This window comes from Streptopelia decaocto (assembly GCF_964273445.1).
Source record: "Streptopelia decaocto genome assembly, chromosome: 8".
Classification (NCBI taxonomy): Eukaryota; Metazoa; Chordata; class Aves; order Columbiformes; family Columbidae; genus Streptopelia; species Streptopelia decaocto.
The window spans coordinates 4,657,361-4,680,828 of NC_138662.1; the positions used below are offsets into that span (position 1 = coordinate 4,657,361).

Below are 23,468 nucleotides of genomic sequence, written 5' to 3' on the forward strand. Positions count from 1 at the left end.
TGAAGCTGTCCTGAGGTCCCCAATGGATGTTTTCCTCCCTTACCCCCCGCTCACCTCTGCCTGTGTTTCCAGCTCCTCCCGTGCTGCAGGCAGCCTGCCCGTCTCTTTGCCTTCTGCTTTCTGCCCGCCAGCGCTGTTTGTTCACGCTGGGGATTTCCTCGGGCGAATCGCTACCGCTGGCAGCATGTGGTGGCTGGAGGCTCTGGGGGATTCATTAGCTGAGCTCCCTGGCGGGAGTTGTCACCACAGTGGGGCTTGCCGGGGTCACTGGCCCTTCGCTGTTTGCCTCACAGAATTGCCGGCTTTTTGGAGTCGGGGTGCAAGCTCTTGGATGTGGGGGTTTAAAGTTGGCTTTCCTAGAAGCCTGCAGGAAAATGTCTCTTGTTTGTTCATAAAAATTCAGAAAGGTGCTTGTCCTTGGCCTGGGCTTGCTGTTAAAACACAGGGACATCTGTCCCCAGGGCAGAGAAGGAGAAGCAGGAGGAGCAGTGAGGCGAGGGTGAGTGGTGGCCCCTGAGCAAGTGTCTTGCAGCAGGGCCCGGGAGGGAGCTCTGGCACCCGAGGCAAACCCAGGCCTCGCTGAGCAGGGGCTCAAACAGCCTTTCTCCACTGTCGGCTTCACTTAGACGATAGCTTAGAAGATTCTTCTGTCCTGGAAACTTGCTTTCTGCCCTCAAATTTGCCGATGTGCTGTACTGGGGATGTGCTGATGGATGTTGTGATCATCTTAACCATTCCTCCTTGAAAAAACAGGCTGAAACCTGCTTGATCTTCCTCTTTGGTGGCCTTCCTTGCTTACTAAATGAGGTTGGTAAGCCTGACATTAAGTCCGTGTCAGTGGGGAGGGTAGGACTGTTTTGTCTGGGAATGCGGCGGTTGCATCCTGGTTTGCTCTGGGCTGCCAGTGGCTTTATCTGTGCAAGTTCAGCAAGGTCAGGTTCTTCAGCTTCTCTTTTCAGCTTTCTCAGCTGTGAAGGGTTGGTGTGAGGCTGAGCTTAGCTCATCGTGAAGCTCATCATTCCATGAAGCCTGGGAGCTGGGGGTGTTGCAGAAAGACAAGGTTGTTCAAGGAGGTAGGAAGGGATGAAGGGGGATTTATTTCACTGTGCCATTTTTCCCGGGGGCATTTAGGTGACACATGTCCTAAGTTTGTCCTGGTGACAAACAAGCTATAGAAGAGCAGCTGGAGATGCCCGTGATCCCAGGAGGACGGCTTGTGGAGCCGAAGAGCAAGAGGAAAGGGCTGAGATTTGTGGAAAATGGCCCGGACCTTGCCTCAGGAGATCAAGAGCTCCTACTGCTGCGGGCACTGGGCAGTCCTGCTCCATCTCTGTCACTTTGGTTTTGCTGCACAAGGGCTCCACCACAGGACCTCTTACAGGCGAGGATGTGCATGAGAAGACTGGTAACAACAAGCCACCACTGGACATCCCTGCTGCGGAAGGGCAAGTACTCAAGCGCGTGGTGGCCTAGGAGATAAAGCCACCAAGGTGGGTTGGGAATGTCTACCTGAGTGAGGAGCGCTCCAGGCTCTCAGCTGTGAGTTAGCCATGGAAGAAGATCCGTCACTGCAAGAACCAACCTGTTGTTGGATGTCTCAGGGTGGGAGGCTGCTGTCCGGTGGTCTACCTGTCTCAGGCAGGAGAACGTCAGGGGTGATGATTCCTTTCCTCAAAGATCATGCCTTGACAAGAGGCAGAGAAATTGCCACAGCTGCTGCTCCTGGCAGCCTCGCTGAGGCAGCAGAGCAGACAAAGCGATTTAGCATCGCTCCAGCCATCCGTGATGGCAGAGATCATTGCATCAGCCTCTTCAGCTTTGCGATTAATGCTGAAAAAGCATCCTCTGAGGGCTGGAGGGAGAGCGTTGGTCCCCGGAGAGGTGTGCTCCGAAGCAGAGGCAGCCCTCCCCAGCTGTGGTCCTCCCGCAGCCTCAGCCGCCTCCTTTCACGTGTGGCTGTTGACCCACACACTCCTGTAGCAATGGAGTTCCTAGGGATAGGAACCCAGCACTGGTTCCTGGAAGAAGGAGATTATTTGGGTTTGTGCAGGTTTCTTGTTTTACAGTGAAAAAGCAGTGTTTGAGCTTTCCGAGTGGTTAAAACCAAAGTCCCCTTTGAGAGCTTGTGTGTGGCGGTGATGGGAAAGGAGGAGGAGAGGAAGGGATGCGGCTGGGGTTGGGTAGGAAGAAGAGTGTGAGAACATCCAGTGAAGCTCTGGGAAGCTGATGAGAACTGTCTCCCTAACTGGCTTTGCTTACCCGTCACGGGTACAGGAGCAAGGCAGGTCTTGGTGACGTGGAAAGCACTGAGTTTTAAGGAAATTTTTTAATGCAAAAGTTTGCTTCACTTCTGAAACTCTGCTCCAGGACTAATTACTACCAAATAACCATCACACCAGGGGGGACCCAAGCCCCATGAATTGTGAGTGTTTGCACCATCTGCTCCTTATTCTGCAGGTGACGTTCCCATAGTTGGGGGCAGTCAAATATGTCCCTGGAAACACACGGACTAAGGTACCTGAGCATGTCCGGGCTGACAGCCTTGTGCTTCCCCCACGCCAGGGGCTCTCGCTGCCAATGACTGCTTTCTGAAAGGTTTTGTCCCACTGAGACTTGTTGCCAGGCTCATCTCTGAAGATGGGGGATGCTCCTGGATGTGCTGCGGGAATTCTCTTTCAGCTCAGCTGGGCACTGGAAGGGGAAGGGGTCCGGAGCCCGTCTGCACCTGCAGCAAGGCAGCACTAGAGCTTCCTCCCTTTTGCAGCAGGACTGGAAGGAATCTCCATCCCAGGGAGGAGAAGAGCGTTCACGGCTCTCACAGCAGCTTCCAGCAGTGACCTGGGAGCCGGAGCCTGTGTCTGGTCCCCTTCAGCCCTCTTGGGGCACTGGGACGTTCTGTATCCACCAACCCACCCGGGCTCGTTCCTTCGCCTCAGTTTGGCCGTGCCTGCCAGCTGCCTCTGTGCAGCTCCTGCGGCTCTGCCGGGGCGGGAGCAGCCGGGAGATTCGGCCCTGGGAAGCGCAGGCAGGCAGGCAAGGTGTAAATTGCATGGCGGGCTGCCTTCGCCAAGGTGAAAATGAAAAACTCTCCCAGCTATCGAGCCTGGCATTTCACAGCTCCCATGGCCCAATTGCGCTGCCTTTCACTGCTGTGGAGAAGATGGTGAGGGCTGATTTTCACTTGCCTGTCCCAAAGCCACAGTGCTGCTGCATCAGGAGGATGGTGTCCTGGTTGCAGGCAGGACGGGGGAAGCTGATGCTGATGGGCATGGGAGATGCTAATTGCCAGGTGCTGTATTTTGCTACCTGGAGGATTTGCTATCCTTTGGTGAGACTTTTATTTTCCGCTGCTGTAGTGCTGGTGGTGCCTCTCATTTTTCCTCCTCGCTGATAGAAACGGCCTTTTCTTGATTGCAATAATATCACCTTCTGTTTCTGAAACACCTCGCACCCTGGAGGATTTGAAAGTAAAGTGCACGTGCGTGGGAGCAGTCTCACCGCCTCTGAAATGGGAGTTTCTCCAGGCTGGGAAGCAGCAGCTGTTCCGCAGCCCTTGGCAGCCCGGTGTTCATGGCTGTGCCGGCGCTGGCTCCATGTGCACCCTTCTTGAGCTGCGAGCTGAGATGTTGGGGTTTCTTTGATGCTTGAGGTGTTACCAGTGGAAAGCACATCTGCCCACCAGCAGCTTGTCCTCCTTTCTGCCCACACCATCTCTCGGGCAGGTGGTTCCTCCGCAGCCCCGGGCACCCAGGCTCCATCCTTGTCTCCTGTGGCCAGGCTGCAGCTTGGCAGAGAGGGCCAGGATCACAGAAGGGTTTGGGTTGGAAGGGATCTTCAAAGATCATCCAGTCCCTGCCATGGGGAGCGCTTGAGAGAACTGGAGCTGTTTAGCTTGGAGAAAAGGAGGCTGAGGGGTGACCTTATCGCTGTCTACAACGGCCTGAAAGGAGGTTGTAGCACGGAGGGGGTTGGTCTCTTCTCCCAAGTAACAAGTGATAGGACAAGAGGAAATGGCCTCAAGTTGTGCCAGGGGAGGTTTAGATTGGGTATTAGGAAAAAATTCTTCACGGAAAGTGTTGTCAGGCATTGGAACAGGCTGCCCAGGGCAGTGTTTAAAAGGCATTTAGATGAGATTCTTAGGGACATGGTTTAGTGCTAGAGTTAGGTTATGGTTGGACTCTATGATCCTAAGGGTCTCATCCAACCAAAATGATTCAGTGGGCAGGGACATCTTACACTACATCAGATTGCTCAAAGCCACATCCAGCCTGGCCTTGAACGCTTTCATCAGGTCGGGCTTGGGGCTGAGGAGCTGTTAATCCCAAGCTTCTGCCCGGGCAAGGAGAAACAGAACAGGGACATCCCCATTCTGGGACTAGGACGGCGGTATGGCCCCCTGGCTGAACTGGGAGAGCACCGAGGGGTGCTGTGTGCACTGGGTGCTGTGCAAGCTGAATTGCAAAGCCTGTCTGCACTACCTAGTGCCTGTGGTCTAAGATAAGCGGGGATGACACACCGAGCATGGAGCGTGTGACAAAGAGAGGAGGATGTGGCACGCCGCGCGTTCCCTCCGGTCCTCGCTGGTGGCTCAGTTTCAACTCTAATTTTAGCAACTGATTTTAGGGCCCTTCGGCTCCATGTGGTTTTGTTGTTTCTATAAAATCCCTGGGATGAAGCGTCCAACCCCTTCCCCTGGAGGAGGAGAGGGAGATCGCCTCCGGCTGGGAGAAAGACGTGGGGCAGTCATGTTGCCTGAGCAGGCAGGAGTTTGCTGGTGTGCGGGGACAGGGCTGGTGTGTCCCCTGGGGTCCCCCACACTCCCCTGGGTGCCAGCTGACTTGCCAGCACTAAACGGAGCAGCCCAAGTGCCAGTGGTGAGGGGAGTGAGGTGACAGTGCGGGTGTGATGATGCTTTGGCTAGCTGGCTGGGGGGTGCTGGTGGGCAACCCCCCGTGATGGGCACAAGCCCGCCATGTGTGTGCACCCACAATCTGTTCCCCTTCCAGCTGCGATAAATGGAGGGAGGGGAGCCCTGGTGCAGCGGTGGGGGCTGAAGGGGTGTCCCTTCACATCCCCCTGGGGCAGGAGCCAAACACCTGCTCTGCGTCACTGGTGTTTAGCAAATGGTCAGGTTCGGTAACCTGGGGTGGGCAGACCCTGCTCTACACCTGCCCCCAGGAAGCCCTGTCAGACAGGTGATGCTGCTCCGCTCACAGCAGGACGCGGACGGAGCTGACCCCGTGTGCCCGGCGCCCTTCTGCTCCGCTGTCACAGCAGCAGCACATCCCATCGCTGTGGGAGCAGAGCCGAGCAGCAGCAATGGGCACTTGTGCCAAACTGATGTTCAGATGGCCCCTGGTAAACAACCTGTGGCTTCTCCTTGAGCCTGGGTCCCCTCCCAGTGCAGGCTGGGGCAACGTGCTCATTGGCCCCTCTGGGAAGTCGTTTTATCGACTGGGACTGTGTGGAGAGAAGCTGATGCTTAGGCTGGATCCTGCACCGCCGCCTTCGCGGTGGCTGGCGGGCTCCAGCCTGGCCCAGCTTTCTGGCAGTGCCCCGGGCCGATGCCCTGAGGGTGGTGGCAGCTGATCGCTGGCTGGTGGCAGCTCTGGGAGCTGCTTGGTGCCCCGAAGGCAGAAGAAAGGGAGCACCTACCAGGTGACCGATTGCTTGCTCCCCACGGCTTTGCCAGTCCTGTGTGTTTTTCTCTGTGTTACTGGCAGGTCCTCGGGCATGGGCGGGTGACAGCTGTGTGCACGTGGCACGCTGGTGGACGTCTGCACTGGAGCCAAGAGCTGCCAGGTGGCACGGAGAGCCCAGCCTCCAGTGGAAGCTCAGAGGTGCCGTGAAGAGCCTCTCCTTGCTGCTCCCACAGCCTCAAAACAGCGACTCAGTGGGCTGATGTGGCTTAACCATCACCACGTGAGCTGTGCTAGGAGGCCCAGGTGATGAGTTGAGATGGGTGTGGAGCCAGAGGGCTTATGGCCCAGAGCAGGGCAAGGACAGTAGCTGTCTCCCCAGTGCTTTCCCAATGACCCTAGACATTGTTTTGGGCAGACAGTGGGCTCGGCTGGAGCCTGGATGCTAGCGTGCCCAGGCTCGGAGAGGATCTTGAGAACATCTGCAAAGCTTGTTGGCTGATCTAACAGGCTGAATTCTTCTAGTAGTGGCAGGTGAAGCAAACCCAGTTGGTGGCATTTGAATTCCTGAGCAGAGGAGCCTGACAGGGTGACAAAGCCAGTCCCCGCAGTGCCCCAGCTCGCCTTCTGCTCCCCGGCAACCCCAAGGGGCACAGCACAAGTGCTCTGCCACCTCCTTCTGGTTTGGCATGATTCTGATGGGATTTTTTATGGCTGCATGTCATGTCTCAGCTGTCTCATCACGTGTCCTATAGTGCTGGGACTGCTCTCCTGCCCAGCCAGGGACACAGGGGTAACTTCTGGCCAGGAGGCCATGCCCAAGCTGTTCCATGGACAGATTATGTGGTCTGTTGCTTAACAGACAAGTGGGGAGAGGAAAATTTGTGCTGTTGGGGAGGTGCCGCCTCCTACTGCTGGAAAAGGTGTCCCAGAATGCTGGTTCGGACCATGATCCTTGTCCTTCTTTCTGATGCACGAGGCTGGGGAATGTATCCGTAGAGGAATGAGGCCAACCTGGAGAAAGCCCTGCAGGGAGTCAGGGGTGGTGGATGATTTGGAAACAACCCAGGGGTAAAGATTAGGTGGGGTGTAATTTCACCTGAGACAGAGGAGTGCAGGAGTCTTCCCCTTCATGAACCCTTGTTCCCCAGGGGCTTGTGAGCAGCACCCACCATGGCCCTCGGGTGGGCCAAGAAGGACTTGGCTTCATGGGAAGCAGCACGTCTGACACAGCAGCCGTAAGCCAGAGCTGCTGCACGTGTCAGCACTGAACTGGTGGGCTCTGGATGCATTGCCCTTTGCTCTGTGCGTGTAGCTTGACAGTATGGATTACATGCAATTAATCCCACCTTCCGGATGCCTGGCGGAGGGTCCTGCATAGAAATAAGCCTTGTGCGCTGCACTGCCGCCTCCACCTCTGCTGGCCCTAGGGAGGACGAGCTCCCGGCAGAGGCTGGGAAGGGAGGTGGCACAGCGTGACCTTGCGAAGGGACAAGTCCCCTTCCCTGCCCTACTTACCGGGTCCTGCTGTCCTGGCCAGCAGCCTGGCCCTGACGCTGTCACCGTCCCACTGTTCACCTCTCGCTGGGCTCCTCCGCCCGTGTGAGACTGCATTTGATTGACTCGAGGGCTCTGCCTTGCAAACTCCACGTCCACCTCGCTGCTCCATCTGTCGGCTTAGCTGCACAGTTAGTGAGGGGCTCCTCCTCGGCTGCAGAGCGCTTTATTGCCTGTTGAGTGTCTCTGTTGTTTTGCCATGTTGTTGAGCCTCCGCTGTTTCACCCTCTGCTTGTGCCTTCGCCTTTGGACTCTGCTCTGTAGTCTCTCCAGGTTTCTTCTTTCCCTTGCAGCATCCTCTCAGCCCTCCTCTGTGCTGCGACCATCCTAACCCCGCTCTGTCCTGTGCTGACACCTGCCTCTCAGTTACACTTTGCTGCACCTCTGCCTGTGCTTGCCTGGCCTCTGCCTGCCTCCTGATCCCCTTTGGATGATCCCCTTATCCATTTCTGTTGTCCTGCTCCCCACATCATCACCTTTTCCCTTTCCTCAAGTCTTTATGCAGCCTCATCACTTTGGTCTCAGCCTGGATGGGACAGCATTCCCAGCTGCCACCTCCTTGCTCCTTCTTGGGGACGTTGTCCTCTCCTGAGCCCGCTGCCAGCACTGAGCTCTGCAGTGGCCTTGCCAGGAGCTGGGCTGCTCTGGGAAGAAGCACAGAAGCAGAGGCCAGCTCGCTAGCCTGGCTCCCAGATTGAATTCTGCAGGCATCATTTAGGACTGCCAGGCTCTGGTTCCCTCCGTTTCCTTTGGGGAGAACCCCTGGGTGAATTTGGAAGAAGTCAAGTATTAAGCATCCTTGCAGCTGTCTGTAACGAGGCAGGGGTTGGTTTCAACTGTAAATATCCAGCCACTTCAGCATCATCCCACTGACTGGTCCATGGCCGTGGGTTTTGGCTGCAGGGAGACAAAGCTGCTTCCCAGCGTGGCAGGGGGGAGCATCCTCATCTCTCTTGTGGGATAGTCCTTGAGTGTGAAGCAGCATTTGGTGCTAGAGTCAGTCAAGGACCCTGCTCTTTATGCAGGTGTGCATTTTCATTCTTTAAAAAGCCATGATTCCCACCTTTCATGTGTGTGGAGGGGGCATTTTTTTGTGCTTTTGGGGAGTCACTACTATGGCTGTGTAACGGGAAGGGGAGTTGTACCAGCCTAGGTAAACTGTAGGAAGAGGGTACATCCCAGGTCCGCCCTGTAGTGGGTGGGCTTGGGAAGCCCTGGGTGGGCTTGGTAAGTCAGTTTGGGATGTCTTGGCGGTGGGACTGGAGCCCTGAGGCTATAGACTGTTTAGGGACCTCATATGAGTTTAGTGAAGGTCTCTTTAAGATTCTTTGAGTTGTCCCTGTCTGCATTAAGTGGTGGAGAGCCAGCTGGATGCATCCAAAAATCCTGAGAACCTTGGAGATACCCATCTCTGTTATGTGTTGCAGTAACCTAAAATAACGAGCTCAGCTGAAGATTGGTTGTTGGGCTCGTGGTTGGTAGAGCAAGGGGCAGAGCAACGGGGAGGGTTCTTGTCTGTGTTGTTGCTGAAAACGCGGGAGTGATATGAGCCGCCTCTGCTCTGCTGCTAAAAACAGCCCAGCGTGTTTTTATTTAATACAGTGTTGACCTGCGTGTGTTAGTGTTTCACCTGCCTGCGAGTGGGAACCCTGGGCTCCGAGTGCCGTGGAAGCCTTCCCGTGTCCCTGCTGCACCAGGATCGCGAATGTGGTTCCTCCTCGGTTGGAGGAACTCGGTTGAAATGCAGGCTGGAAGGTGTTGGAATGGAATGAGTAAAGCTTCTGCTGAGTTTTGGGTTCTGCCATGGTGATACCAATGGGTGAAGTGGGCTCTGCAGAGCCAGCTCCTGTGGGCTTTCCTGGGAAAACAGACCTGAAAATTGTTCATGTGGGGTTTTCTCCCCAGCATCCTGCCATCATGGAGGTGGCTCTCCAAGTGGCCTTGCTGCCAGCAGCAGGGAGAGGGTCAGCATTGGCTCCCCTCTGTCATCGATTCTGCCTGGTGCCAGTGTTTGACTGGGAAATAAATAACTTGGAATTGGCCCCGTCCATCCGCAGGGATGAGAGGAGCTGGGAATGAACAGGCTCTTGTAAGGTCACGATTGATGTGTCCGTAGAGAGGGGTCAGCCCTGGATTTGGGGAGCCCCGGAGGGATGGGGACCCTGACTGAGGGTGTCTGGGCAAACTGTGCTGGGGGGACGTGGCAGGGAGGAAGAGGATAGTTGGGGCAGGGAGGAGGGAGGGGAGGGTAGACAGGGCAGGGAGGAGGAGGATAATCAGGGTGGTTTGTGGGGTGAAATAAAAGCTGTCAGCGATTTGAAAAGGGGAAAGAAAAAACCAAAAGAAAGAGAAAACCCACTGAAGAGACAGACACTCTCCCTTCTCACCAGGGTTGTAATCAGCCTCCCCCTCTCCCAGCGAGCAGCCAGCAGGCGAAGAGGGGGTGGCGTGAGGGGTCCAGCTGCTCCTCGGCCAGGCCCTGGCACCCCAAGAGTCCATGGAGCCCCAGCTCGGTGTGGGCTGGGGCAAGGCTGGGGGGGATGAGCCCCCATTGTGTGTCCCTGGCAAACCGGGGGGGCTGAGGTCTTGAAGTGCACTGCCAGGGGGAGGTGGATGAGGAAGAGGAGGAGGGGGAGCTGTCTGAAATGCCAGGGATTCATCTCCCAGTCCCCCTGCCCTCGCCGTTCTGAAAGGAGCTGCTTGAGCTGTCGGCTCTGGATTATATTAATTAGCTGAGAAGTGCTATGCCTGCTTGTGGGGCTGTGCTGCCAGGAGGAACCAGAGACTTGGCAAGTCTGTGTGAAGCAGCTGCTGGGCTCCCCAAACCCCCTTACTCCAGCCCCAAATAAGCACACCAGAACAGGCTGAGCCAGGGGAGCTGAGCCTCCCTGGGGCTTCAGCATCTCCTTGAGCCCGGCCGCCTGCTCACCCCCAGGGCCAAACCCGCCGGCCCTGGCACATGGTGGGCTGCTGCAATAGGGAAAGCAGCACTGCGGTTTCAGGATGGGACCCACTGCTCCTCCCTGGGCCCCCATATCTCCGGGTGAAGCGGGTCTGTCTGTGACACTCCCAGGCCAGCAGGTCCACGTGGCGGGGGCTGCTGGGGGGGCAGATCCCTGACCTGCAGTTGCCTGCTGTCTTTCAGGAGAGGAAGCTGTGCGCCCACCCCCGGATCGAGATCTACAAGGAGGACCGCATCTACTTCGTGTGTCCCCTTGCCCGCCAAGGGGACTTCTACGTGCCTGAAATGAAAGAACTGGAGAGGAAGAGCAGGGCTGCTGCAGCTGAGGCCGAGGATGCCCAGACAGACATCACAGGTATCTGTGGCTTGTACACGGGCTCTGTCTTTGATCAGCATCAGCCCTCCCAAAGGTGTCCCCATCCCTCCTGGTGTCCCCAGTGCTGCCACCTGGGCAGGCAGAGAGGGGCCCACCTGCGCCCACTTGGCACCCAACTGCTGAGTCTCAGCACACCCCCTCCCCTCACCCCGGGCTGAGATGGGATCTCAACCCTGAGGTGTCACATCGCTCCTTGGGGAGCATCCGGGCACCCCTGTGGCATCGGGATGAGGGCCAAGCTGCCGACCCACAGTTGTCAGAGCAGAGCTGGATCTTGCGGCTTTTGGCTGCAGCTGGGCTTGTTTTTCTCCTTGTCATATACATTTTCCTTGATCTCATCTTCATCTGTTACATATTGGGATTGCGAAGAGCTTAAATACCAGGTTGCTGTAGCTGGTGGTGGAGTTGCCCGATAGCATCTGCTCAGTGAGATCTGTTGGAGCCTGGATGTATTCATACAGGAAGGGACCACAATGGCTGTAGGCGCAGAACAGCAGTGCTATAGTAACCCGAAATGCTAGTTGCCATCGCCAGCCCACGTGCTCACGTGTCTGCGAGATGCGGGAGCGGCCGGCCCAGCGTTCCCAGGCGCTGGACAGAACGGCCGAGCCAGCCCCTGGCGGGGCAGCCGCCTCCTCCTGCCCCGCAGGTTGCCCGCGCTTGCGTAACGGGCATGAAAAAACCATGACGGCTCTCCTCGCCTGCCGGGGAGTTCGGTCATTTTATTTAACACATCTTCAGGTTTGGGTTGCTTTAATTCTTAATCGCGTGCAGCGTAAAAGCAAGCCTGGAAATTTCTTTCTGGGAGCTCTGTCCATTTAGCGCTGCAATGAAGAGTCTAATTGGAGTGGTTTCCCAGTGCTTCAAGGTCCCGTGTTTTCACAGCACTCACTTGGCTCTTTGCTTTTTTGTCTGCCTGCTGTCGAGGTGGCAGCTTTGGGTACCAGCCCGGGTTGGCTGAAGGCTCCTCGCAGTCCACTGCCCTCGGCACCTTCCCACAGTTGCCCTGTGGTTTCGGAGAGGGACAGCAGGACCCGTGTGAGCAAAAGCTGTGTCAATTTGGTGGCTTCAGCAGCTGTGCGTGCTCCTTTCTGCACCACTGGGGGATGCTCAGTGTAGCCACTGCCCTGCGCCCCGGCTGTCTCGGTGCTTTCCCTGGGACGCCACCGCCAGTGCGCCCACGGTGGGGGAGTCCCCTGCCCAGCTGGAAGAAGGGCTGGGAAGGTTTTTCCAATTTTAGATGGCAAATGATGTTGGACTTTCTCATGTGAGAGACCCCTACCCCAGGCTGGGCTTCCCAGCAGGAGCTCTTGGCAGCTTCTCCACCTCCCCTCCCCTTCCAGTCGCATACATGGGCTTTTGTAGGTGCAGTCTGATGTGGTGTCACCTGCTGAGTCTGCACAAAACCAGCTTAAAATAATAATAGCTGTGAGAGGTTGGCCTTGCCTCTAAGACTGAAGAGCTGAGCTTGGATGTCAGCACTGTGATCACAGTCACTGCTGGGCACGGCAGCAGAAACAGGTGTGACGGGACACCACATCCCTGCTCCGGCTGTCGGAGAGGGCTGAGGACATGGCAAGCTTTCAGGTTGCTTGTGCTGCTCCTGCCAGAGGATCTTGGAGGTCCACATGATCTCCTGAATCCCCGTCATGTCACAGTAGCCTGGACCAGCACAACAACTGTCACCTGGGGAGAGTGACACCTCATGGGGAGGTCCTGGGCTTGTGCAAAGGGAGGTGGTGGCTGGTGACCATCCTTGTCCCACCGCTGCTGGCCTGCTTACACCAGGGACTTGGTTTGCTGCAGCAGCTGAGTGGCTGTGGGGCTGCCCTGGGTTCAGCAGCAGGGTCGAAGTTGGGGGGCAAGGTGGGAGGCAGCGGCTGGCCTGCTCAGGGTTCACATCTCGCTGCTGAAGTCCCGCATGGGTTTTCTGGTCCCAGTGCGAGACAAGACCCAGCGGGAGGGGACAGCCAGCAGATCTCCTCTGTGCTCAGCTGCTCGCTGGAGATGCCTTGAAGACACCACCTTGAAGATGATGCCTTATGGATTGAGACTGGTCCTCCCTTCCCAAGTGTTTTCTGTGCTGGGATCCATGCAACCACCTCTGAGTTGGAGGAAGAGAAAGCCACAAACTTTCCCCATCCTTTTTTACTCCCTTCTTGCTTGGGGAGCCGCTCAAGGGAGACACTTTCAACAGGCATGATGGCCATAAGATCTTCCTGACCCTGCAGATCTCAGGGTGTCTGTTGCAGCTTTCAAGCTTTCCTCTGCCAGCTGGAGGCTGGGTGCAGCAACGTCTGCTTTTCAGTGCGGTCCCCCCTCAAACCTGATTGCCTGGGTTTGGGTTATTTCTTGACCCGCCTTAGCTCTGCCACTGCTCCTTGGAGCACATCTCTCCATCTAGGTTGTCTGCTGTCCTGCTTGCTCCTGAGCTCTCCCTGCAAGGTGCTGGGTGCCTGCGGCTCCAAGCAAAGCCAGTGGCCATAAATGCTGTGGGATGCGGCATGGGGTCTCTGCATTCTGGTGCTGCTCTGTGAGGAGGGCAGGATGCTGGCAGCTCTGCTGAGGAGGGACACACTCAGCACACAATGAAGGGGCCGGGGGCTGCAGCTGCCTCTGCATGGATTCTGTCTCTTCTTTGCCATCGTCAGGGTCATCGGAAAGACAGGAAGCATTTTTGGAAGGCGGCTGACAGGTCTCCAGGGGGCCAGTGTCAATCACGATTAGTTGTTTTGTACTTAATTATTTTCCAGGGCTTTGGCGTCAGCGCGGCGCTCAGCGGGCCCTCGCTCCCGGCGGGCGCTCAGCAGCGTGCTCTCCAGCGTGACCCCGCTGCGCCGCCTGGAAGGTAAAAGCAAACAAAAGCAGCCTCTCGACACGGGTGTGCTGGCATGAACACAGATGATTTCTGAGCACGTGGCTCTGCCCAGCATCTCAGGTGCTCATTTTCCTGGAGCTGAGTCTGTCCAGCAACATCTGGGTGCAACTGATGGCATCACCTGCTGACCCCCAGTGTGATGAGGGGGCACCTTCCCTGGTGTGCTCTGCCTCGTCCCCGCTTGCTTCCATCCTCCGAAGAGCCCTGCCTGTTCTGCCTGCCTGTGCATCACGAGCAGGGGCTCAGCGGGCAGCTCCTGCCTGCTGCTCTGCCTGCCCCTGTCCCTCTAGTGACGGCTGTGTGCGTGCCCTGGCAAGCGCGGGAGGCCTGTGCCCCTCCTGGCAGCACATTGATCTATTATTTAGCAACAGAGACAATGAATATTTGATTGAATGGATGGAAGGAGAGGGCCCCGGTGCACCAAGAAGGGAGTGATGCTCAGGCATTCGTGTTCTGCTGGGGCCATGTGGGAGGGGAGCGGGTCCTTCCCGGGGGTTTGGGGACGCAGGGTCCTGTGGTGGCACAGGGCTGAGCTGCCTGGGAGTGCCGGCTCCCTGCCAGGCTTGACAGCAGCCTGGGGTGAATGGTTCCCGTTGCCCCCACCTCTGGTTGATATCTTGGTGCTGGCTGCTTGACTTCCCATCTTCCTAGGTGTCCCTGGCCTTTGCGGGGCTACTCAATACCCTGGTTGGCCTTCGGCCCAAGCTGTGCCTCTTTTTGCCAAATCAAGACTTCCCAGGTTCCTCGTTTCTCCTGAGTGAAGGCTCATCGGGATAGCTACACTGTCCTCGGGGGAGCGGAGCGGAGGGGGGAGTTCCCGTGGGCCGGCTGGCACCTCACCATGTGCCACAGAAAAGCCACACTGGCTCCGAGTGCTGGGCCGGCTGCCGGTGCAGGGATCGGCCCTGCAGGTGGGATGCAGCTGGCTGGGGCACCAAGCAAGGTGACGGGGCAGGATGGAGAGATGGGTGTGGGGGCTGACGGAAACCTCTGTGCCCAGGAGATGAGAGCTGAACCCCTGCTCGCCCACAAGGCACCTTCCAACGAGGCTTTGGTTGCCCACTTGCAGCCCCACCACACTCTGTGCCTGGCCTCTCCGGGCTGTGCTGGGCCAGCTGGGGGTTCCTGCCGTGTCCCCTGCCAGAGCTGACCCCACACCGTCCCCAGCAGCAGCGGCTCCATCTCTCGCCCTGCCCACCCTGGCCATCCATCCCCTGCCACACTGGTGGCCGTGCCGGAGCCTTGTCCTGCGCAGAGAGCGAGGCTGCTGAAATGGGTAAATTCGCCAGCTGAGGCTGCTCAAACATGATCAGAATTGACAGAGCGGTGGAAAAGTGCCTGGCTGAAAGGAAACGGGGCTCGATTGTCGCCCTCAGAGTGGGGAAGAGGGAGGCGGCTGCTGGGGGTGAGGACAGCGGTGCTGTCCCGTGGTGGCGGCTCGGAGCAGCACGTGGGTCGGCTTCATCTCTGTCTTGCCCTTCCCACGCTGCTGCTCCTCTCCAAAGCTCCTTTGCTTTATGGCATGTGGTTACGTGGTGGCTTCCCAGCCAAAAGGGTCCCTGGGGTGACACAAGAGGGGTGCTGCACAGGCAGGGCATAGCTTGGGGTCATTCTTGTCCTGGATTTCAGAGGGATGCAAGGTGACCATGAATGTCATGAAGCCATGGTGGTAATGTGTCTGTGTCAACTCAGGCCACCAATTTGGCCAAACTGGATTTTTTTTTAAATTTTGAAATCCCCACTAGAGACCTTGCAAACCCCTAGTTGGCTTCAAGGCTTGGAGTCACACGCTCCCCTCCATCCCCCACGGTTCTCCATCGTCCCGGCATCTCCTGCTGACCCACTGCCCTGCCGTGGTCCTGCCGGGTGGAATGACATCTCCTACCTTTCTACTGCTGACTTGGTGGTCGCCATCCCCTTCAGTGAGCGCCTCACCAGCAGCGTGCAGAACATCCTTTTTAACTTAGAGTAAATGTAGTTTCCATGTCGAGGTGCTTTCTGATGCTGCAGCGAGGGCAAAGCGTGTCAGCGGCCGACAGTTCTTTTCTCCTTTTCATGGAGGGGTCACCAGGCGTCATTTAGGTAGGTGGTCGAGGGCTCGGCTCATGCCATCTGCCGAAGAGCTTGTGTGCCATGGCCGTGGTGAGAGGGTGGAGGCTCAGGCTCCTCTCTGGGCACTGACAGGGTGGGATGGAGCCGATACCCCATGCAGGTGGGGTGAAGCAGAGGGTACGCTGTGTCTGTGGGTCTTTCCCAGCTGCTCCTCATCCTGCTACTACTGCGCAGTCCTCTCCGAACAGCCCTCGCTCAGCCGGCAGGACCGTGGGATGATGCTGCTCGGAAGGCAGAGGACTGCCATTTACAAGGAGTTCTGCTGGCAGCTCCCCAGGCTGGGAAGAAAAACAGCAAAAAGAGGGATTTAAGGGTGTTTGGAAGGAAAGTTTCCTCCCTGGCAGATCTCATCCAGGAGATGGGTGGCTGTCATGCAGCTGGAGGAGGGTGAGGAGCCCAAGGAGGCTGGAGATGCCTGTGGGATCCTGGGGCAGCCCCGTGTCGGTGGCTGGAGATGGAGCCACGGGGCAGGAGCCAGGGTGGAGGAGAGGGCTCTCCTCTCTCTCCTCTCTCTCCTCTCTCTCCTCTCTCTCCTCTCTCTCCTCTCTCTCCTCTCTCTCCTCTCTCTCCTCTCTCTCCTCTCTCTCCTCTCTCTCCTCTCTCTCCTCTCTCTCCTCTCTCTCCTCCTCTCCCCATCTCCTCTCACCCCTCTGCCGGCATCACCATCCTCTTTGCCGCTTCCTAGCCTCTCTGGTGATGAGCTGTGGTCCTCCACCAATGCAACTGCCAAGCAGGGCTCCTCCTGGTTTCCCTCCTGGTGCGGGGCACAGTCCTGGGTGGGGGCGTCCAGCCCCGTGTGGACGGAGCCCCTGGGAGCGGCGGTGCCAGGAAGCGGCCAAGCCCGGCGTGCGTGTCCCGCCAGCGTGAGGCAGGTGGTGATGGAGGAGTCCGCCCGGTGTTTGCTGTCGTAATTAGCAACGTGGATCTGCAATGTCGTAATCAGCAACGTGGATCTGTGATATCATAATTAACCATGTGGATCTTTGATGCCCTAATTAGCAATGATTAATGTTTTACAGGAGAGTTTTCTCTCCCGGCTGGTTGCTCCGGCAACAGCACTGAGCTGCTGGTCTCGATCTGACATGCTCGTCTTGTTGTCGACTCCTTAGTTGTGCCGTCGACTGAACTAACGGGGCAGGGATCCAGGGAGGGGGCTGTGGGCTGAGGGTTCCACCCGGGCCGGCAGGGCAGCCCCAGGGGCTCGGCCATGAGAAGGGCTGTGGGCTGGCAGCCGGGTGGCACGGAGAAGTGCTGAGGGAGCTGGGAAGACTCCCCCCATCCTCTGGCTCCCCGAAGTGGGGCTGGACGTACACCTGCCTCTGACAGCGGCACATGCAAGGACCTGCCCACATGCCGCCTTCTCCTTGGGTGCTCAAGCAATGCTGCTGCTCCCCATCACCCTCACAGCACAGCGTCCCGCTCCTCGCCTCGTTCCTGGTGCTGTGACGGGGGCAGGGGTGTCCTCCGGCTCCCAGGCCATGTGTTCTCCCTAAGGAAGGACTCTGGGTGCTCGGTGTGTGCGCAGGGAGCAGCGGCGGGGCCCGGGCATGGCGGGAGGTCAGGGCACGGCTGGGAAGAGGGGTTGTTTGTGCTGGCTGGGTGGTGCCTTGGCTTCAGGGAGCTGCACAAGTCCAGCTCATGCTTTTCTTGGCCCGGTTGAGTCTCAAAGGCACAAGAGGTGACAAGAGGTAGGAGCTGCTCTCCGCTGTGACCTGACATCTCTGAGGTTTCTGGTGGCTTTGAAGGCTGTGGCACCCCATCCACATCACCTTCCCGCAGCATTCATTCATTCCTTCCCCTTCTCTCTCCATCCCAGGGGCTGACACCATGAGTGAGACGAGCTCCATCAGCATGGAAGCCACAACCGACAGCAGAGACACCTCGGTGGCCACCTCTGTCCTGCTGCCCTTCCCAGCCAGCCGGGGCCGGGAGGAGGTGGACAACCGCAGCGAGCACAGCTACAGCGAGTCGGGAGCCAGCGGCTCCTCCTTCGAGGAGCTGGATCTGGAGGTCACCGTAGACGGGGAGGGAGCCCCAGGCCTGCTGCCTGATGTGGGCTATGTGAGCAACCAGGAGGTCACAGACAAGTGGACCAAGGAGCCCGTCGCTGCTGAGAGAGGAGAAGAGTGAAGCTGCCTCACCTCCCGCCAGGGCCTGAGTTACTGGGAACCAGTTGCCTTTTCCACCTCCTTCCTCTCCAACCAAGAGATTTTGGTCACTGATTCCCCCTGGGACCCACTCTCCCTCTTTGCAGAAAGGGTGTTTGACTGTTTTGGGGGTGCTGGGAAACTGGGGGGGACTTCTGCAGCGCTCAGCAGTGTGGGGTAGGTGCAGACTGGGGCGGGGGCAGCAAAACACATTTGCCGTTTGTGTGTCTCTAGATGCATCGCAAATTCCTTGCAGGCATCTCGGGGGGGTGGTGATGGGTGTCAGAGGTGTCCCCTCTCGTCTCTGCCGGTGCCCCTCTCACCCACAGCTTCTGCCGCACCGCCTTTTATTTTCTAGCACCAAAGAGCCGTGAGCAGGGCCGGCTGGGTTTGTTCCCCCTTCCCCTTGCTGAAAAATGGAAACATCCCATGTAAACCTGGTCCTGCTGGAGCTGCCACAGGTGCTTTTGGGGTCTGTAATAAAGTGGATGCTTTTCCTTGCTGGTGGCCGGTGGTGTTGCTGACTGCCCCTCGGCCCATCGTGCTGTCCTGCCCCGTGGTGGAGAGAGGGGTGTGTGGGGGGGGCTATTGGCGGGCTGCCCCCTGTGCCCCAGCCGAGCTGGGGAGCTGCCCGAGGGCTCTGCCTCCCCGCTGCTCGGCTCGCTCCCCGCCTGGGCAACCCGGCGGGGCCATGGGCGCTGTTCCCGGCTCTGCAAGCTGTGGGGGAAGTGGGGAGGGGTCCTGGCCGCAATGCTGATCTGGGCAGGGCTGGGCTGCAAGAAGGTGGTGCCCCTCTTCATCTTGGGAACTTACTGAGTAAAACCAGTGAAGCCAGGTCCCTGGCCCACTGGTGGGCTGCATCAGGTCCCACGGTGGGGGGGACCAGCCTGCCCGTGCAGTGTCCCCCTGGCATCTCAACTGCCTGGTCCTGCAGCCATGGGGCTGCCCATGCTGCTCCCAGTTCCCTTTTACCCAGCATGGGGATGAGGGAGCAGCCTGGACATGGCCACCACGGTGCCCTGGGCCAAAGTCAGGGGCTGGAGCACCTTGCCTGGCTGGCAGAGCTCAGCCCCTGCCCTGGTGCCCACGGTGCTTCCGGCAGCCCAGTGGTTGGACATGGTGGCCCAAAACCAGGGCTTGAGGTGGGGGGACAAGGGGCAGGGGATGGCTGACTGTCCCTCTGTGGTGGGGACATTGTCCTCCGTGGCTTGGAAAGGTCATGATTAGTCCTCAGCCAGTGATTGACATGAGATTGTTCATAAATATTTTGTGCTCTCAGTGATAAAATATTAAACTCCTCCAGCCCACATGGAAAAATATTGCTCTTCCTGGTGTTTATCTTTGTTGCCGGTTATTACAAAACTGCCAAGCCCCCTGAAATATTTATGGCTGGCTGAGGCTCTGGGGGGGCTGGAGCCAGGCAGCAGATCCTGACGCCACTTGTCCCTAACCCCACTGAAGATGGGGCCGGGGAGGTTTTGCCATCATCCCTCTGCTGTCAGCAGTGCTGAGGCAGCAGCCGGGAGGACGCAGCCGGTGCCAGCGCACGTGCGAGGCTCATGCCAGGTCCTGTCTGCTGCAGGGGAAGCGGCACCTCGGCAGTGCCAGCATCCTTCAACACAGCATGTCTGCAGCCCTCCCCAGCTCTCTGCCCCCCAGCCAGCAGCGCTGAGGTCCCCCAGCCAGGCACCCTCTTCTCCCCAGTGCCTGCTCTGTGCTCACAGCCTTGGAAGGAGACGAGCTGGCAGGGCCCGGGGTCCTGGTGCTGTGGGTCCCCAGGGGTGACGCTGTGACGGAGTTCCTCGGTTATCCCCCCTCCTCAAACCATAACTGCTGCAGGGGAATAGAGCGCATCTGATTCTTGCTACAGCGCCCTAACCCAAGCCTGCAAGCAGAGCAGCCGACAGTGGGGAAACTGAGGCGCAGGGCAGTGAGGTGGTCGCTTGGGGTGGTGACCTGGATGCACCCCTGATCCCTGCCCATCCTTGCGGGTCCTGTGTCATTTCTTGTCCCTGAGATGCTGTACTCTCTGGGACAGCCGGCCTGCCAGCATGGGAGCGATGGGGACAGAGTGTGGTGGGATACTGGGTGGCCAAATAGCTCCAGAAAAGGTTTGTGCAAGCAGTGGAGACCTGGAATGCTAAATCCAGCTGCTGCTTCTACCTTCAGATGGTCCAAAGCCTTGCCCAGCTTGGTGCTTGGGCCAACAGTGAGTGCTGGAGGCTGCGTTGAGTGCACAGGGACAGTGGGGTGATGCTGGGGCCCCGGGTGCCCCCCAGGGGCCTGGGGTCAGGGGTCTTTCTGGGAAGAGGAAGAACGGCCCCAGGGGCACCAGGTTGCAGCTGTGGAGCTGGAGTCGGGGCTGGGACCCCTCTCACTGGGCTGGGACTGAGACGGGGGCGCGGCAGAGCAGGTGCTGAGCTGCGGGTCTGCCCGGCTGCTGAGCAGGTCCTGCCTGCTCTGGAGGTAACCTGCCTGTGCCCCGGCTCGGTCTGACCATGCCCTGCCTGGACCTGGCCATCCCTGCTCTGCCCAAGCTCTGCCAGCCTCCGGCTTTGCCGGTGCCCTGCCCGGCGCGGCCGTGCCGGGAGCGGGCGGAGGGCAGGTGGAGCGGGCCGGGCTGGGGCCGGGCCGGGGCGGGGGCCGGGGCCGGGCCGGGCCGGGCGGGGGGCGGAGCGGCTCCGCTCAGCTGGGGCTGGCGGAGTGTCAGAGGCAGCGGCGGGAGGCGGCGGCAGGCGCAGCTCCGAGGCAGCAGCTGGACCGGCACCGGCTCCCGGCGCAGCCCGCCGGGCCCAGGTAAGGGCTGCGGTCCCACCCGGGCGTTCCCGGCCGCGCCCGTCCCCGTGGCCCCGGGCCGCGCTGTGGCTCGGCGGCGTCCCGGCGTCCCCAGAGTCCCCGGTGCCCGCGGCGGCGGGACACTGCGACCAGCGACCCCCGCAGCCGTCGGGGCCGCGGCACGGCGGGGCTCGGCAGCTGGTGCCCAGAGCCGGTGTCGGGGCTCCCGGGGCTGCGGGAGAGGACCCGAGCCCCGGCACGGGCTGGGCTGCAGGTGCGGGCGGGCGGGGGGCACAGGGACGGGTCCCACGGGCTTCCCCATGGCCGGCGCAGGACGCCGGGGCGCCGGACATCGGGAGAAGCCCCCAGAGGGGCCCCACCGCTGCAGACCCCGGCCCCGGGCAGCGGCTGCCCGCCGGCACCGGGACAGGGCAGCGGGGGTGACCGCCCGGGCGGCGAGGACAGTCTCCCCCCGGCTGCTGACTCGTGGGTCCTTCCTCCAGCTGCCCGCAGCCGGGGAGACCAGTGGGTCTGGGGGGCAGCCGAACTTCAGAGCGGGTTTGGGATGGGATTTGGAGTGGATTGCCTAAGCCTGTGACCCCCAGCCCCTCGGGGAGCTGCGGTGGGGTGGGCAGACCCCTCCTCTGCCACCTGGCTGATGGGGCGCACGGGTGAGGGCTTCGTCAGCTCCTCTCACCTTCGCCAGGTTGGGCAGGAACAGCTGAAGGGCCGTGATGGTGGGGGGTGACAGGGTAAGCGCCCCGGGGAAGGTGCTTTGGCTTCATGGAGCACCAGGTCTCGCAGGCTGTGGGGCAGAACAGATGTGTGGGGGTCCTGGCAGATCTCGGTGGTGGCAGGATCTCCAGGACCCCCATGGGAGGTGTTGATGGATGCTCATGCAAGGTGGGCTCGTCCCGTGCTCTCCCAGCCCGGCTGCTCTCACACACACCCCACACCACCTCTAAGGGTGCTGGTGTCAGAGAGAGTCAGGTCTCCTGGCAGGGGGTGGGTGGGAAGCACTTAGGGCACGTAGGAGCAACAGCACTTTCTCACCCATCCTACTCACTGATGCTTTTGGAAGGGGAGGCTGCTGGCAGCCAGCAGGAGTCTTCTCACTGCACTGTAGCTATCAGGCTGGACTGGGCTCTGCCCTGCTCAGTGCTTCACCTCCCCAGCTGTTCCCCAGATGTTCCCGCAGTGCTGTCCTCCCCCTGGCACTGTGCCAGCCCAGCTGAGCAGTTGCAGGGATGGCCACAGCCCTGCTCACAGCATCCCTCAGGGCTCACTGCAGGGTGGGTGATGGTTTGCCCTTTTGGGAGAGCTCTGCCTGAAAGTGCCTTTCATTTGGCGAGTGCTGACAGCTGCTCCAGAAGAGATGGACCCCAAGGATCTGGGTTCCTGGTGCTGCTGGACACCTGCTCTATGCCAGGCTCAGCCTGCTGCCCATGGGCTCCATCAATAACCAATTTACCTGCAGCCTTTTTCCTGCTTGAGGAAATCCCGAGTCCCTCAAAAGCATTCACTACCTGAAATGAGGTAGGAACCCTTCCTCAGCCTCTTCCCCAAACTCCTTTAAATTGGAGGGGCAGGTGTGAGATGCCCTGAAGTGGCTGGGGGATCATTGCAGGCAGGCAGCACCTGGGTACAGGCACTTTGGGGGCACGGAGGAGGGCTGCAAGCATCTCACCACCCCATCCCATTCTTCCCCATGCCATGCTGCCGCCTGCATCGCCTGGGCATCACCGCCAGCTCTGGCTGCTTGCCAGCGGGCTCCTGTAGCCACAGACATCACCAACCTAGGAGCACCATGGGGTGATGGAGGGGCGCCCTGCTTCTGCTTGGGGGGAGTGGCCTTGGTAGAAGATGTGGGGGCTGCAGGGAGGACCAGCACTCCTTGGCATCGCCCTCCCACCCCGTGTGCCCTCACGAGCAGCCTGCTCTGCGAGGGAGCCCCAGGACCTGCCACGGCACCGGCAGCTTCCCATGCTGAGACAGCCTGAGGTTTCTGGGCTGTCAGGGGATCTCCTTCTCCCATGACCCCCAAAACAACCGCCCTGCGGGATTTCAGCAGTCAGCTTCAAATGGGAAACAAATCTCTCCTGTGGTTTGGGAAAAGACAACTGATCTCAGAGGGGACTGCATCTCCTGCCAAAAAAAGGCCTGCCTGCTGCAAAAGCCTTTGATTCCCCTGCGCCTCTGTGCTTTCTGCAGAGGGAGTCAGCAAACCTGGCTCTTACTTTTACTGAAATCTCTGAATTTAGTATAAAGGGAAGGAAGGGGCGGTGGTGAGAGAGCAGGCTCTGAAGCACTGTGGCTGCCAGTGCCCGCCTGGCACGTTGCTGCGGGAGGAGGAAGCCAGTGGCGTGTCCCAGCTCCGGTGCCACGGGCAGCACTGGTGGCAGTGGCAGAGCAGGTGGGCTGCGGGGCTGTGAGGTGGGAATTAAGCTACAGTGGTGGCAGGGTGCTGGGTGCTACAGGCACGGCCGCCTCACGGCCGGCTGCTTTTGGCAGCACTCTTGCCTGGAGGTGGGGAGCTGTCGGAACCCCTAATTCTGCTGCATGGACCAGGGCTTGGCTTGGAACCTGCATTGCCTCTGCCCGCCCAGCCCAGGCCCCCTGCCCAGAGTGATGTCGCTATCCTGGGTGACCCCCCCTGGCTCCTTCCCCCACCCTCAATGTTTTAGGGGCTGGCAAGCTGCCCCCCAGCAGGCTACTCTGCCCGGTGCTGCGGGACCCAGCTCTGTGCCCCTCCACCCATGCTGGTGCAGCCCAGGCAGTGCTGTGGGGGGACGAGACCCTGTGCTCCTGCTTGTCCCCTGGGGTCTGTGTCACTTGTGGGTGTCCTGGCGGTCCTGGGTCACTGTGGGAGATGTTGCATCTGCTCAGCTCACCCTCCTGTGAGGGCTCCTTCTTAAGGGCACCCCGTGGTGGGGGGGCACTGGAGGCGGGGGTACAGACAGGCTCATGCCCTTGCTCACTCATGCAGCGCTGACACTGTCCCTGGGGACAGTCCTTGCCTCAC

At 59.3% G+C, this 23,468-nt stretch overlaps 1 protein-coding gene across 1 annotated transcript in view; it reads left to right on the top strand.

Annotated features, from left to right (window-relative positions):
• The window catches only part of TEX264 (testis expressed 264, ER-phagy receptor), a 38,871-nt gene extending 19,903 nt beyond the window's left edge, over positions 1-18,968 (top strand). Inside the window, exons 5-6 of the mRNA XM_082060051.1 lie at positions 10,342-10,513; positions 17,341-18,968. Coding sequence (XP_081916177.1) covers positions 10,342-10,513; positions 17,341-17,654 — 486 coding nt within the window. The 3' untranslated portion in view covers positions 17,655-18,968. The remainder of the gene's footprint in view (positions 1-10,341; positions 10,514-17,340) is intronic.
• Positions 18,969-23,468: the final 4,500 nt, after the last annotated feature.